The following is a 16,569-nucleotide window of genomic DNA, read 5'->3' as shown; positions in this document are numbered from 1 at the left end:
TTGGATGAACACACACTCTTGTTAAGTCCAGCATTTTGCCAAGATGTGTGCCTGTGAGCCTGGAGGTAATTTTTGATCTTCATGTGCAAAGCAGTTGTGAAGAAGGGATGAAAAAGTGAGACATACGAATTGTAATGACGATGGTTCTCAAAATTGCATCATGTTATGGTGCAACGTGCTATTAAGGAGGTGCTGAGAAACATGGGCGCCCATGCATACATAAACAGCCAACACCACTGCTGCAATTCGGCTGGGAGGCAAAGCAGATGATTTGCCTTCCACAAAGGAAAAGAAAACATGACCAAATGTGAAAGTTACGGAGTTTTTAGTTTCTTATTGCACATATCTCTGTTTGGCTTATTTGAAGGAGTGTGCCGCCGAGGCAGTTCATCAGCCTTAATGCTGATGCTAAAGCTTTGAGTTTTATTTATGTGGAGCCAGTGGAGGACATCCATTTAGGTATAAAGCGCCTGGGTCTATTTGTTTACATATTGTTGACAATGTTACTGCTTTCATGGGGGGAAAAAATGTATTAAAGGTGAGGTTCATTTATTTATAATGTCAAAGTTATTTTCTTACTTTCTGCCATTGCGGGTGACACTGTTTTGCTTCAGATCATCTAGCCAACTCCTCTTTGTATTACTGTACAGTATGTGCATATATAACTGATTATGTACTCAAAGCAACACCTACTATCCAGTAACATATTGTGCAAGTGAATATTTACATTGTGATCACTCTACGAACATTCCCCCGAGAATGTAACATCATGTGTTTGTGGCATCAATCTATATACCGAAGCACTTCTGTCCAACTGATGGGAAATATCGATTATATTTTCTAGAACTTGATTGCGTTGAGGCCAAAATTTGATTTCAAGTGTGTATTTTTTTATTCTGTAGTACTATACAGCTGTTGTGACAATAAACTGTGAAAGCTTAGACTACAACTCAGTCATCCTGGAAGGGGTTGTTGTACTATTGTGTCTTTTTTTTTTTTTTACATATGAGAAATACTAAAGCAGTTCCCAACTCCCTGGCTGCCTCCCCTCTCTTGATATTCTGCACCACAGTTTGACATTAGCCGAGCCAAGAGGTCGTGCTTGGCCTGGGATGTGGCGAGGGTGGTGGTCCGCACTGTAGGTTCGGGACACTTGGGGGGTTTTCGGCGCAGGCCCGACACACCCCGCTCAACCGCTGGGGCCCTGCCAAACACTGACACGGCCAAATACGGTCACTTGGCAGATGGAACAGACAGGGATGTATGATGAGCAAAACATAGGGCAGTGCCAGATTCTGTCGACAGCTTGTAATGGGCAGACACACACTTTGGCTCTGCGTGCATGTAGGGCAATTGGATGTCATCATAGCAAATATGGCAATGTTTGCTGGTGTAAGGCACAGATGTCTGTCTGGACGGCTCTCGGGAGAAGGCTGACGTGACAGAATAAATCCGTGGCTCTTTAGATGCCATAGGAAGATGGCCCGTGTTCACACAAAACAGTTTTCAATGCAGTCTAACAAAACAATGGACACATCCCAGGATATCACCGTGTTTAAATGAAGCACACAATATTTCGCTGATTTTAATAATAGCAATTCTTTATTTGTTCCTCCTCAGCACAGACGTTTTTTTTTTTTTTTAATTGCCAAATACAGAGAGGGACAAGGATAGCATGAGGACACGATACACTGTATGTAGAAAACACCATAATGTCTTATAATAAAGTATTTAGTACAAGTTAATAGTATTTTCCCCATTTGAGTTGAAAATATAATTTGGAGCTACGAGTACCTGCTTGGACAGATAAATGGCTCGTTGTACGTTCAATAGTTGCCTTTTGGTTTTTCCGTACATGGATACATTATTATACAGTACATTTCAGAGAACAAAAAAATGCATTTTTCAAGACATTCTATTTTTGTAGTGCAGTAAGACGGAGCATGGCGTCAGTATTTACTGGTATCTGTTGGCTTTGGATGTGAAATACACTGGACGGACTGAAGTTTTGGGAAATGGTTGGAGGTGGCCTTGGATGAAGCTTTTATTGGTAGGATTGATGGGCTGAATCTCCCAGGGCCAAGCTATTTGATTTGCAGATGCATATACACTGCCCAAAAAGTGCATTGTAGCTTTTTAAATATACCATTCGTTTTTTTATTCTTTTCATTCTTATAATTCTTATATACGTTGCCACTGACTGGTGAAAATACTATTCACGAATGTCTGTACCGTAGTTGGAAAGCACTTCTGTCAACATGTCCCAAGAAACACATCAGCAGATCTTGCTGCGGGGGCAACTACCCCTTTGTGACCTACGTTCTTAGGCACAGTTTTAATGAACAAGGCACCTCTAGCAGTTTAAGCATCAACACTATTCTGTGGATTAAGCAGTTATTTGACATGGCAGCATTCAGGCATCACCATTATTGTTTCTTTCTCTTTTCACACTTTATCACACTGGAAATCACTCCATTAATTTTCATTGGATTACATCTTTGTTATTATTTTCTGCATTTTTCATTTTTTCTTCTGCTTCTGTTTCTTACAATGTACAATATGATTCGCTCGTTTCAGACAACATTCAAAATGGAATCATGAAAATGTGCTTTTGTCATAAATAAAAGAATTTGTACATTCAGAATAAGGAACACTCATGTGGACAGACTCGTTTTCCCAAAGCTCACATCTTAGCACAATCGTCGGACTATCTACATAACTGACGATGGACACGAGAGTTGCGAAAACAAAAGGCAAATCTTTTTTTTTAAAAATAAATAAATAACATTAAGAGCTTTTGCTGAAAGCAGAGGTAATACAATAAAAAATAAAAGTCATTATATATATATATATATATATAATTTGTATTTCATCACTACCTAGCGCCACCTGAGTATATCTTTTAGTTAGCTGGGCTGACTCCTGGTCCATTTTGGGAGAAGGCGGTGGAATGTTGAAAGAAGAAGGCCAGGGTAAGCAAGGAGGGCAAGAGTGGGCTATAGTGGAGGGCTGTTTGCTAGAGCAGTGAAGAGAGGAGAAGCAAAGCTGACAGTGAGTGTATGTGTGTATGTATATATGTAGTTTGTGCGTGTTTGCGTGTGTTTAAGCGTGTGTGTGTGTGTGTAAGAGATTTGAATATTTGAGGGAAAGGTAGAGTTGGTGCACGTAAATGGACGCAAGCAAATGTTTATGTGTGTATGTGTGTTTCTGTGTGTGTGTGTGTCAGTTTGTGAGGGAGAAGATGGAGGGGAGGGCTAGCACTTCCCCCTCGGTGTGCTCAGTCAGTGCTTGTGACTAGGTCTTCGTCATCCTCCTCCTCCTCCTCTTCCTCCCTCCCCACCTGTAAGGCCCACACGGGGGCCACGCCATCAGGTGACGCTCAGTTGAGCGAAGCCGATCAGTTTCACCTCGTCTGGGATCTCACTGCTATCACAGCCCGAAGCCTGCCCGAGGAGACAGCATGGTGAGAATGCAGCAGAGGAGCACAGACACACGCGCACACACACACACACACACACACACACACACACACACACACACACACACACACACACACACACACACACACACACACACACACCACTGTAGACCCATAAACAGACAGACAAGACACACACACACTAACACACACACACCACCGTAGACCCTAAACAGACAGACACACACACACACCACCATGCACCCTTAAAGACACACAAACACACACATATACACACACACACACACACACACACACACACCCCAGGTCTGTCTGAATGAACCACAGGCTACGTCTGACTCAGACGGCATCAGCATAAACGCCGGACGCTGGCCCGGAGACAGCCACTGCCCACATGATTACACTTCAACATCTGGGCCGCGGCCTCCCACACGGCCGCCCTCGTCCAGATCAGCCCTCCCCAACCTGACTCCCACCGACAGAAGAGCGCTGCCAGCGCGGGGATCAGCGCTATTTTTAGAAGGACCGTTCTAAGACAAAGACTTCACATCAATGGAGCCAACTGCCATTAGGATGAGACAAGAAAAAAAAAAAAAAAAATCTGTTCTGACAGAGTTCACGACACAATGCGAAACCCCGATGAACCCTTTAGAACCGTAAGAACTAAGACTATCTGACATACACACGCTTCGGGTATCCCCCTCTTTTGCATTCCTGTCTAGACTGCAGACACCCAATGCTAAGGAACAATACATTAGGTTCATATTGTGCCAGAGCCCCATTTCATTCATGGAGTGTGGAGGAGGGCCGAGTGGGCCGTGATGAAAGGAGATAAATGAATGTGTAATGGCTTCTGCTCCCTGGCACGCTAGACAGGCGCAGAGACTCCCCACCACAGGGAAGCGTGGAGCTGAAAACGGGCTGCTCCGCGTTTGGCAAAGGCCAGTCCCCCCCCCCCCTCGTCTTCTGACGGGAAGCCTGCTTTGTGGAAATCGCTGATGCACTGGGCTCTTTATCTCGGCTTGAAACGTTCTCCTCCTTTTTTCATCTTTTTATTTTTTTATTATTTGGTTCAGAATTGGAGTCTGACGTTAAAGTTGGAATTGGCTCTGGCTTCATGCAAGTGTATAATAACGTCTGTAATGAACATGCTGTGGTCAGTCGAGGCTCTTTTTTTGCCTGCAAAAGTCCACAAAAGTTTACAAAAGTCGTTTTTTTCGCCCAGAGTCCTCCTGCGACAGCCACCACCACCCCCTACATCAGGTTTGATGAAACGCCAGTTTCATTTTATTGGCAGGGTTTTTATTGTGGACTGAGGGCCTTCTGCCGGCTGCCTCTAAACCCTCCACCTAAAATGGAGGTGCCAAGCGAGGCCTGTGAGGAGGTCTTATTACTGCCAACACCCATTCAGATCAGCTGGAGTGGCTCCCTCACAGTCGATCGATGGCTCTCTCTCTCTCTAAGTCCCTCCTTTCTTACCTCTTCCACTCAGCCATTTTCTCTCTCTCTTTTTCCTCATTCCTTCCCATCTCTGACCCCCATCTGTGTCCTCCACAGTCTCATCCTCTCTCTGTCTTCACCCGTACTTTTTATCTTTACCTATCTGTTTATCTTTACCCGATCTGCTCTCCCACCTCCTCTTCTTCTCTTTCATTCTCACAGCTTACCCTCAGACTCTCTCTCTCGTTCTCTCTCTCTCTCTCTCAGCATGGCACACCAGACACAGAGACACAGAGAGAGAGGCGCAGCCATAAAAGCACAAGTGGGTGCGCGTGGCGCGGGGCACAGGCACGGCACTGTGCTGACAAATGACCCTCTCTGCCAATCCATTCCCAGCATGCTCTGCTCTGCCAACGCCTGGCCATAAAAGTGTACAAGCTGCATAAATCCTCCTGCTTAAAATGTTATGAACTACTCGAAAAGTGTACTCTTATTTGTTTGTGTTTACATTCAGGGAGTATATATATGTAGCCTGGGTTTTCCCATGCTGCCTTACCCGCGCGATTTTATTCACGCTGCTAGGCAGCCTGGATTCTATGGACTTCATTTTCACCTCAACGAAGGAACCAATCACAGAACGGAGGGAGGGCAGCAAGACGATGACGACATACCGAAGCTGTTATGACCTACGTACAGACGCATTTGATAGACATTCGTAGCGCCCAATAAACGGCTCTGGGCATTCGTAAACCACGTTTCGAATACGAGAAAATGAATGTCTAGTTCCCAGACCCCATCTCAATGAGATGAGGTCTGATGTTAGCCAGGCTAATATATATGTGTGCATAAACACACTTTGTGGTTTGCCGTTGTTCTCCAGTCTAAATAGTTTTGGGTGATTTCACAGCAGGCTGCCTGCCTACCCTGCAGTGTCAATGAGAGAACATGGGAATTGAGTCTCATATTGATACCCCAGCACAAAGAATGAGAGGTTTCTCTCTATCCCTGTAAGCTACTGCACCTGCTCAGAGTGAGGACAGAGAGAGAGAGAGAGAGAGAGAGAGAGAGAGAGAGAGAGAGAGATGGCAAGGGGAAAGACGAGAGTACACACCAAAACAGGTGAGTCTCGCCAGCTGTCATTAAGACAACGAGGCATGAAAGGTCACTTCGGAGAGGAGCTGCCTCCCAACACACAGATGTCGTCTGCTCTCCACCGCGCCTCTGTTGAGAGGACATGCAAATAGTCATGGCAGCATGCTGTCAGATCCACAGGGACGCCTTAGCAAGAGCCTGGCATCTGGTTTCGTGTGTTTTAATCTTTTTGAGTTTTGTGCCGTCATGCACCAGGTCAAGTGGGGTCAACCAGTGTACTTACTAGCATATAGGCAGGATAATGTAAATTACAACTAGTTCTAATCAATATGGTTCTGTATGGGGGGGGGCACTGTAACTTTGTATCACTTGAATTTCCCCTTGGGGATCAATAAAGTATCTATCTATCTATCTATCTATCTATCTATCTATCTATCTATATACCTACTTGTACCACTTGTCTGCATTTAAGATGTCTTTGTATTCTTTTTCGTTGGGCCATGCTTCCTTGCCCATATGAGCGTTTTCTTCATGTAGCACTGATAGCATCGAAAATGAGACAGGCAATTATGTTCCAGCGGCGCTCAGCAGTGGACCATGCTGCTCAGCCCTTGCTGTTCTCTGAGAGAAAAATAATTCAACATCACTCCAACATAATAGCGCCTCTCCGCAGCCTGTCGAGATGCGGCGCCTTACTTGAAGTTCGCCAGCCGGGCACTCACCAGTTTAAAGGTCAACACTTTGTAGGTAATCGGGTCGTCTACAATCTTCTGAAGGTTAGCAGCGACTGAAGAGACAGAGAGATTGATGGGGTCAGGTTAAACGGAAATGTAAGTTCATGCAAGGGACAGACTAATCCTTCAGTCCGATGAACAGGGCTGTGTTAAGATTTAAAGGTTTACTTTTTTATATTTCCCCTTTGAATAGCTATTGTGTTAAGTGTGTAGATGGGCCATTACCAACAACAACATCATGACCGTTGACCAGACCGGCAGAGAAAAGCTCCTGGGATACGCCGTCCGCTGTGTCTGAGGGAGAAAGGCAAACAAATAAGTCACACGGATACACACACAAGCACACACACGCACATACACACACAGGCACACACATGGACGCGCACACCCACACAAAAGCACACTTGAGGCAAAGCACTATGATCACCAAGGCAACAGTCACATATGGGAAGTGTGTTAACTTACGTCCGACATGCCAAAATCCACAAATATATCCCTCATACTCTTTTAAATACAAATAAGAATGGGCTGTGAATAGGGTTGCAAAGGGGCGGAAACTTCCCGGAAACTTTCCATGGGAATTTAAGCTGGGGAATTTTGGGAATATTCCAAATTGGAAACTTACATGGAATTAAAGGAAATTATGGGAATTAATGGGAATTTACGGGAATTAACTGGGAATTCATACTGTTTCATATACAAACATTAACATTTTGTTCCGTAATAAGCAATATGATTTGTTTGTTCGTATTTTCGCTTAGCTTGGCATACAAAGCTAGCTACCATGCTAGCGGGAATCCCATTATCTGCCTATGGTTTACTAGCGTGCTAAGCTAGCAACACTGAAACCACTGAACTGCCCAAGATACACCATGCCACTCAACAACAAAATCTGATTGGTTGGAACATTAACTGACTATCAGTTTGTTCAGTTAGAATCCCAGAAAATGGTAAAACAAATAAAGAAAAATATATGACACAACATACCACCCCAACCAAACCTTATAGATTATTTAAGTTATATATAAATTGTCAAGCTTAATCAGAGAGATTAATCGTCCCATTGCAGTTTATGCAAAATGACATACACCCATTTGAATGAGGACAAAAGTGACGACAAGCCAATAACTGGGCAACTCTGTTTGCAAACTTCCCCCAGTTTCACACCAGTTATTTCCACATGAGATGACATTTTCACTGGGAATTTATTTTCCCCATGGACATGAACACACCATAGGTTTCCTTTATGTCTAGTAGCCTATGCTGATTGCTGTGTGCATGGGATTGACGTATGTGCAGGGTAGAAATTTGACTGAAATTGCATTAAATCAGGTTATTTTAACTAATATTATGCTGCAAGAAGGGGTTTTGTCCACTACATTTAAGTTCCCTGTTATAGACTAACTTGCCATATTAAAAATTCCCAGTTTATTCCCATTATTTCCCGTTTATTCCCTTTAATTTCCATATATTCCCGTTAATTCCCATGGAAAGTTTCCAACTTTGAAAATTCACGGAATTTTGCAACCCTAGCTGTGAACTAAATTTTTTTTCCATACATACCACAGGATACCACTAGATAAAAGACTGGTAACAAGGACAAAATAGTGATTTCTGTGAGCCTACTGTATGACTGCATCTGCTAATGTACTGTAGCAGAGATGTGCCGTTAGCCAGCACAATATGTGGGTTCCACCAGGTTTCACTCACAGCTTCAACTGACTTCAAATTAGATTTTCTTCACTGCATCCCACATACACGCCACGCTTTGGTTAGCTAAGCACTTTCCATCACACCCACACACACTCTTTTGTGGCGGACAGTCAGTGTGCTGTGCAGCGTGTGTGCCAGGCACTGGAAGCATGTGCCTGTGAGAGCGTGAGTGCCAGGCACTGGAAGCAAGTGCCTGTGAGAGCGTGAGTGCTTACTTACCTCGCCCGGGAGAGAACTCGAACCGTATGTCATTCAGCTCCTTCCTGGAGTTCCTGCAGAACAACAACATGGGAAACTGAGGAGTCGTTTATCTTTTTCACATGTTCTCTCTCACTCTCTCTCTCTCTCTCCCTCTCTCACATGTTCTCTCTCACTCTCTCTATCTCTCTCTCTCTCCACCGAGTGGCCCACCTGTCACTCTCGGCTGAGCCCACTCCCAGGAGCCCCGGCCATCTGCGCTCCCTCCTGAGCTCAGAGCCAGATGAGTGGAGGGGAGGGGGGAAAACTCCAACACGCAAAAGCACACCTGCCATAACTACAATGTATAAAAAAAAAATGCCCCACACACACACAGACACAGACACAGACACAGACACACACACACACACACACACACACACACACAGGGTCTGTTTTGGCCGCATGAGTGAGGATATTTTATTGTCTTTTGTGCCTTCTCATATGCACGCACTGCTTGAGCGCGGTCGTGTGAATCATGCGGCGCTCAGCGCTCTGAGTTACAGCGGCAGAGGGGAGGAAGGGGGCGGCTGGATGACATACGACGAGGAGGAAGAGGAAGAGGGGGTGGGGGGCAGCTGATCCTCCTGGGTGATAAACAGAGCAGGCTCATGGAGTCTGTGCCGCCGCTGTTGCGGCTGTGGGTGCTGCTGGTGCGGTGAGGATTGGGTGGGATTGGACAATAAAAAGTCTGATGGCTCAATAAAACGCCTTCCTCCTTTTTTAAAAAAAAATGCAGCTAGTGCAAACAATATACAGATGCACAGATACCTCGACTCCTACAGTCTATTTCACACATAATACCCAGACACACACACACACACACACACACACACACACACACACACACACACAGAGAAATACAGACACAAGCATGCACACATACAGACTACCTTCTCCACATTTAGTTCTGCAGCCAGTAGAGAAGAGAACAGCAAGAGCCTCCTGAATGAGGGAGTGTACGGTCAACAGGCAGGGCCGTTCCCCTTCATGATTCACAGACGGGAACCTGTTATGGCTCTCTCGCGCTGCAAAGCCCAGGAATAAAATATGGCCACGAGGTGCACCACACAGACACCCCAGAAACTCACAACAGCCACGTGACACAGAGCACCAGCGGGGAGCGGATCTGGCTGAGATCTGGCCCCGATACGGCCCCAAGCTGGCCCTGATCTGGCAACATTCCACGTGAGAGCCAGCTAGTCTTTGTAGGGTTTACGGCGGTTACTCCTCAGCTATCGGCGGAATCCTTTTTAATCACCAGCCCATTATATTTTACAGCTCCTGTTAAGGAGCGCCCTGCCGTTAAGGAGAGAGCCGACACATCATCTCAATTATGAGATTTGCCTAATGTCTGCGAGCTTTTCCCCTGCAATGGTAAGTGTCCTTGACTCTGACCTTCTCTATCGAGAGAGAGAGGGAGAGAGAGAAAGTGAGAAAGTGAGAGAGGGAGAGGGAGAGAGAGTAAAGGGGAGAAAAGCACTGTGAGTGTGCAGCAGAGGCCTAACAGAGCCACTCTCTTGGCCATCTCTCCCCAGCCACACGCTCAGCCCCACTAGCACAGATTACAGTGAGGGCTGGCGGGAACACAAATGATATATGATGGCCATTCTCTGGAGGGCTGACGGGCAGCACAATTTGTGGAGAGAGGGTTTTAGCTTTTTATTAATGCCGGCTCTGTGCTGATCACACAGTGGCTTTGCTAGTCAGAAAACCTTTCAGAGCGGCGCTCAGTTGAAATGTAGCTGCTGGTACTCAGCTTGCGCCTGTTCACTTAGACTTACTGCATGAAAGTGGTTTAGACAAGGGGACATTTAAAGCAGGTGAGCATAAAGACTATATCTAAAGCAGAGTGTAGGGTAAATATGGTTCCCGGAAAATGGAAAATCTGACTGAGAATTCATGTGTCAATAACTTGGTCCAGTGGATATCGATCTGAACTCAGTGCACCTTTATGTAATTGCACAATAAATCTGCCCCTACAACTTCCAACATTTTTACTGCAGCTCGAAACTCTGCACTCCTGTTTGATACCTACCTGCCACTTTGAAGCTCTAGAGTCAACACAAACACACACAAATTCATAGTTCAACGCACAGGCTCACAGTTAGCAGAGGTTAGCCTAACCACTACGGGTAAGAATTAAAGAGAGATAACAATATCTCCTGCTTATAATCCTCATGACAGAAGAAATGAGATCGCTGCAACATCTGTCACAACCACATCTGTATCCAGCTGTGTTTGTGTGTGTGTGTGTGTGTGTGTTGTGTGTCAATCCGGAGAGCTCAGTTGGCCAACAACATCTCGTCCCTACCCTGCGTGAGCGTGGCAGCAGAGGACCTGAGAGGCAGCGGGCAGATTGCATTGTGGGAGGTAAATAGATTGAGCGGAGCCCATTTGAGCAGAGCAGAACCGACTGGAAGGGGTAATCACTGCCGAGGAGAAACTAAAGGGAGGAGAGGGAGGAAATCAATGGCCACTTTTAAAATCATTTATTTGGGATCTAAACAAAGTGAGGGTTTTGTGAGGAGCTGAGGGAATCATCCTCAGTATTCTCAATCACTCCCTTCACTGGAGAGGGGGCGTCTGATGTTTTTTTTTTTTTACCCATCACATGTTAAGCTAAAAGACTATTTATCCTCAGTGACAGTGCCAGCATCTGAAGGCATTTCTGGCATCATATGACAGCATCACAGTAATAGCCCATGCCATTATCTAATCTCTAGCTCTAATTCGAGTTCTAATTCAAGTTCTGTTGTTCTCCCATTTACGCAAATCAAAAACCACATATCAACATTTACAGCAAATGAATGGCTACCTGCTGTGCAAATAGAATCAAACAGCACTCAGACTGAAGTAGAACCAACATAAGGAAACTCAAAAGGAAACGCTGCTGTGATAGGTGGCCAAGCTGGCTCTTTCCCTCAGTCTGTGTGTGTGTGTGTGTATGTGTGTGTGTGTGTGTGTGCAGCATCTATCGTTGGGGATCAATGCGGAGGCCTGGAAGCTCTGGCAGTGACAGAGACCAGTGTTTGCCCTCATCGCCATCATTTACACCACAAATCAAGAGAGAAAGCAGTGGCCATTTCCTCCCGCGCTTGACCACTGCGGACCGCTCCGTCTCTCTCGCAGCGGATGTCAAAGCTGGAGGCTGTCTGCTTGTTGCTCAGCAGCAAGACTCTGGCCTCTGACTGATACCCACAGCAGTGGTCCATCCATTGACCAGCCAACAGAAAAGAGAGAAAAACAGCCTCGACATGCTCGTTATTTGCCGGGAGTCAATAAGAGAAAAAAAATAATTGAGACCGTAACACTTTGGAAAAGCAATTAGGGGCCTTTCTTTCAGGGCGGCACTGCCCTCCCACTAGAAAATCCCTGACAAAGCAGCTGCAATATTGCAGCTGTGCACTGGACCAGCCCCATTTGACCGATGATCTGATATTAGCATTATGATTCGCCCAGTGTGATAAATCTGTGGCATTCAATAGTGTGGACACAGACTAATATTCACAGTCACAGTATTCAAACATTCCTCATATGAATGATGATCTGTTGTGCAAAAGTATCAAAACAGAGGTGGCTGGCTGTGCCCTTTGATGTATGATTCTTTCTCTAATTCTCTCTCTCTCTCTCTCACTCACTCACATGCTCGTTTTCTCTCTCGTTTTCCTGCTTGCTGTCAGCTTAGGCTTTAATCCTGTTGTCCAACACTCGTCAGAAACCTGTCCCTTGCGCTAGAAATCCCCACTTTAACACACTCCTGCTGAATCTGTAGCATCTGCTGCACCCCCAGAGTCAAGCCCACGGAGCTGTCCACCCTCCTGGCAAGCATGACGGCCATCATGCCGCTCGCCTGCTAGCAGCACTCACCAGCAGTACTCATCACCAACACTTCCATGAAAGTCACTCTGAGATTCTCTGAGACTCTCTCATTCTCTCTCTCTCTCTCTCTCTCTCTCTCTCTCTCTCTCTAGGGGGGAAAAGCAAGAAGTTTCACTCGCCCATCAAATGAACCTCTCTGCTCCCCAGAGAGATATGGCCTCTGTCAAGGGGGGAAAAAAATCACAAGTTGGCACTTTGTTAACTCACCGCGTCTTGGTGAGGAGGTGTGGTGGTGGGGGAGTTGCGTGGAGGTACTGCGGGGGAACCAGAGAGTGCTTACGCGCACTGCCTGACCCTCTTGTCAGAGCCTCCTCCACTGAGGAGCTGTGCACTCCAAGGCTGCCTGAGGCCCTAATGAGACCAAATCAGCTCCCCATAGTCCTGGAGCGCGTGTCAGACACTCAGATGATGGCTCATGCGTGTCAGCTGATCGTGTGTATCGCTAGTTCACTAATGCTACCGTTTCCCTTCTGTCAACTAGTGGTTTCATGCAAACTACTGTGGCCACATGCAAGCTGTGGCTTTGTGCTCCCCAGGAAAAAATGTTGTATTTTTGGGAACGGAGGCATCCCAGCTGAAATACTGCATTGCAGACGTGTCTGTTTCAAGTGCCTCGCGGCTGATTCTCTCTCTCGCACGCACACGATGAAATGCAACTAATGTAATTCAGCCTCCACAGAAAAAAAGGTATCATCCCGGCGCATCCAATCCAATGTAACGCTCAGTCAACCATCTCCCTCCACACAAAAGGAAAGAGCCCCCCCGCCCCCAAAAAAACTGCCTGTGTGCAGTACGTGGAAATAACCAGTCACGGGAGCGCTGCCATGCAAATAAAGCACAAAGAGGAATTCAGAGCAAACTGGCTGCCAGCCTGCAGCATGTCATGGGGGACAGCGGGGGTTCTGTGAGTGGAGTTGACAGGCATGTCCTAAATCCAGCAAAGATTTGATCCAAACGTCTCTTTCAGCCGCATCAGAGAGAAGAAGAAAAGGACATGCCGTATAAGGGGAAAGCTCGGGCATCAGCAGCGTGCAGGGGAAGAGCTCTGCTTGATAAAGACTTTGCCTTCTGTATCCGCTCCATATAGTCGTAACTGTAGTCTTTAACAATGCTCTAACTACAGCTTCAGACACCGAGGGGGCTGACAGATGTCCGCTCCAAGTTTTTGTTTCTAAAGCGGACGTTGCTTCATTTATCTGCACAGGGGAAATGGACACTGTCAAGAACACCGGGTTTAAAATACAAACGCGCACATCCATACAAACACAGTCGCAATCTGTGTGTGAGGACAACTGCAGGGGAAAAGGTTACAAGACAGCATGCATGCACTGAGACAATTAATTCACATGTCAAGGTTAGAATAATTACTGTTCCCTGTGTTAGTGTTCCAGTTAGCTTGCTGCTGTGTGTGTGTGTGTGTGTGTGTGTGTGTGTGTGTGTGTACACTAGGCTTGGTGACGGCCCAGCAGACAGCTGTTATCTCATCTGCCCAGAGCCCAGAGGCAGCCCTCCACTGATTATCTCAAGAGACGATTCTGTCCAAAAATACACCCCTGCCTGCCAGATCCTCTACTCTTTTCACACACTTTTGTATCTGTGTGTGTTTGTGTATATATGCAATCAAATAAGTGTGTGTGTGTGTGTGTGTGTGTAGGTATGGGTGGTGAGTGAATGCATGCAGTGCGAGTGTGAATCTGCTTAATAATGTGTGTGTGCATGTTTACTCTGGAGGACTGATTAGGATTTCCGTGGGGTAATCACCATGTGATTTAGCACACTCTGCTTAGCGTTCTGCTCAACTCTCCAAAGTATTAACTTTCCTCACACTTAGCTGTGAGGGGAAAAAACATTTCACTGCAATAACTATAAATTTCCCACCTCGTGAACATTTCACAGCTTTAAGGGCAAGTATGTATGACCATATTAAAGGCATCCACCAGTCATCTTATCAATAATCTAATCAAGGCAGCGACTGCCCCTCCACACACACACACACACACACACACACACAACCAGCTGACAATCTGATGGGCACTCAATCCCCACCGAGGCTCCCATCAAGACTGAGATTAAGGGAACAGCTTTATCTTGACGCCTAGGGAACGGGCATCGTGGATCAAAATGGAATCCGAGATTAAAAAGAGAAATATGTGAGTGGCGTCTCAGCAGTGCAGATCTGAGCGCTGATTAAACTAGTCTCCATGGTGTCGGATTCTGAACGGAATTGACTTGAGTGGCTTCTGTTTGTTTGAAATCAAAAGTGATGCAACAGGACCCATGTCGCCCTGTCGATCGCCAGCCGTATACCACCCTCAAGGGCCCCCAACTCCCCCACTCCTCCAACCCAAGCAGATTAGCACAGCTCTGTGAGAGACAGCGCCTGTCAGTATCACTCCTTACTGTCCTCAGTAAAAATGATAGCACTGTTGGGCTTACAGCAGATCATCTTATAATGGCGTTAAGAAAGAAGCCCTGTGGCTTAGACTGCTCCTCAAATATTATAAGCAGTATTTGCTAGTATGCTACTTCAATGGCCATCATTGTCAGTGTCAGCAGAAGGAGCAGTGTTGATGCGTTCAGGTTGAATACAGAAGCCATGCTCAGAATGGCAATGGTCAGTGGGTTTTTGACATTTGCCTTATGGTTTAAAGCACCACAATACAACAATTTACCAATTTGTGACGTATGTTTTCAATGAGATTTTGGTACCAACTTCAAATTAACTTTAATGGAACACGGTAATGTGAAGGTAAACACACCCATCTCTTCCCCTAGCTCTACCCTATGTAATTCTGCTTTTTGGTTAATATCCTGCATAATAGGCTACGTGCACAAAAGGCTTGTTTGTTTCCGGTGGAGCCAGGTGTGTTTGAATGTTAATTGTTAATGTAATTAGTATCTACACGGATGGGTGTTGCACTAGGGAATCGGCACGTTACGATAAAGAAGGATTTAGGCATGTGTTAAAGAAGCCCTATGCAACAATTTTAGCAAAAATGACCTTAATTATGCAGGTTGAGATGGTTCTACAACACTTTTTGGGTCGTTTGGTGGGTGCTTCGTCTCCCCCTAGTGCTTCTCCGCGGAAAAAACGAATATGCAACTTTCTGGTCACGGTCCGAACTCATCTGGATGTGACTCAGCGGAAGTATCCAATCGCGCCTCGAAAATGTAGTCAGATTGTAGTTTCTAAGAAGACTGCAAAACGGACTCAACTTGGCTATGTTGCTTTTGAAATTGTAAGTAGCCTACCCTTGGGTGAACTTCGTTTTTGTAATGTGGTTTTGATGGTCTCTTGAACAATGTGTTTGCTCGCTCGTTTTATTGTGAGCCCTGTATGTGTTTAGCTTGGTTTCTTGATGGCTAGCTTGCTAGTTAGTGGGGGTTTAGCGTAGCAGTCACTTGTTACCGAAGCTGCAGGGGGAGCTATGTCGTGAAAAATGCGTGCCCAAATCAGGCGAAAACCCAGAAACATCAAAAGAAATAACCAGACCTGCATAGGGCTTCTTTAATATTGTTATTATTAGGCAAACACGATATTCAGTGTCGGAGTGAAGATGTAAGGAGCAGAATATAACAGAAGATGCCGTTACCACACAGTTAACGCTCCACCGGAGAGGAAGAGCCTTTTGTGCACGTAGTCTATTGTAGGTAGAGCCTTCGCATCACCAATATCGCCAGAAGATGCCAGTTAGCGAGGTTTAAGTTTTAAACCATCAGGCTGTTCAGATTTAATGAAAAGCAGTATATACTTGAAGAATACTTGAGAAATTCACTCTCAAGGAGAACATTCCTGTGGCATTGTTTGTGATCTATCCTTAAGACCAGTTGAGTTCTGTCATAACATCCAAGCCCAGTGTAAGTCGTGAGTCAACAAGTGCTGAAGTAAATCTTCCACAGAGTCCATCAATAGCCAGCCCTGACCTGTAAAAGCATGTGCTAAAGTGCAATGATGAAGAATCCAGGGAGGCCACAGTAACATTTATGTCTCAATGCAGGCATTGCAACGCCTTACAAAGAAAAGATATTGAA

At 45.6% G+C, this 16,569-nt stretch overlaps 1 protein-coding gene across 2 annotated transcripts in view; it reads right to left on the bottom strand.

The window, feature by feature from the left end:
- Positions 1-1,614: 1,614 nt before the first annotated feature.
- stk39 (serine threonine kinase 39) overlaps positions 1,615-16,569 on the bottom strand; it is a 29,049-nt gene continuing 14,094 nt past the window's right edge. For both annotated transcript variants that reach the window (XM_076263504.1, XM_076263505.1), the window contains 4 exons: positions 8,638-8,690; positions 6,931-6,999; positions 6,694-6,758; positions 1,615-3,443 (listed from right to left, as the gene is read on the bottom strand). In XM_076263504.1, the coding sequence (XP_076119619.1) occupies positions 3,369-3,443; positions 6,694-6,758; positions 6,931-6,999; positions 8,638-8,690 (262 nt within the window). In that variant the 3' untranslated portion in view covers positions 1,615-3,368. The remainder of the gene's footprint in view (positions 3,444-6,693; positions 6,759-6,930; positions 7,000-8,637; positions 8,691-16,569) is intronic.

This window comes from Alosa pseudoharengus, unplaced genomic scaffold (genome assembly GCF_046254945.1).
Source record: "Alosa pseudoharengus isolate Yale_2024_CS ecotype anadromous, Long Island Sound unplaced genomic scaffold, YU_APseudo_1.1 YU_APseudo_1.1_scf_3, whole genome shotgun sequence".
NCBI lineage: Eukaryota > Metazoa > Chordata > Actinopteri > Clupeiformes > Clupeidae > Alosa > Alosa pseudoharengus.
This window is presented reverse-complemented; position numbering and strand designations above follow the sequence as displayed.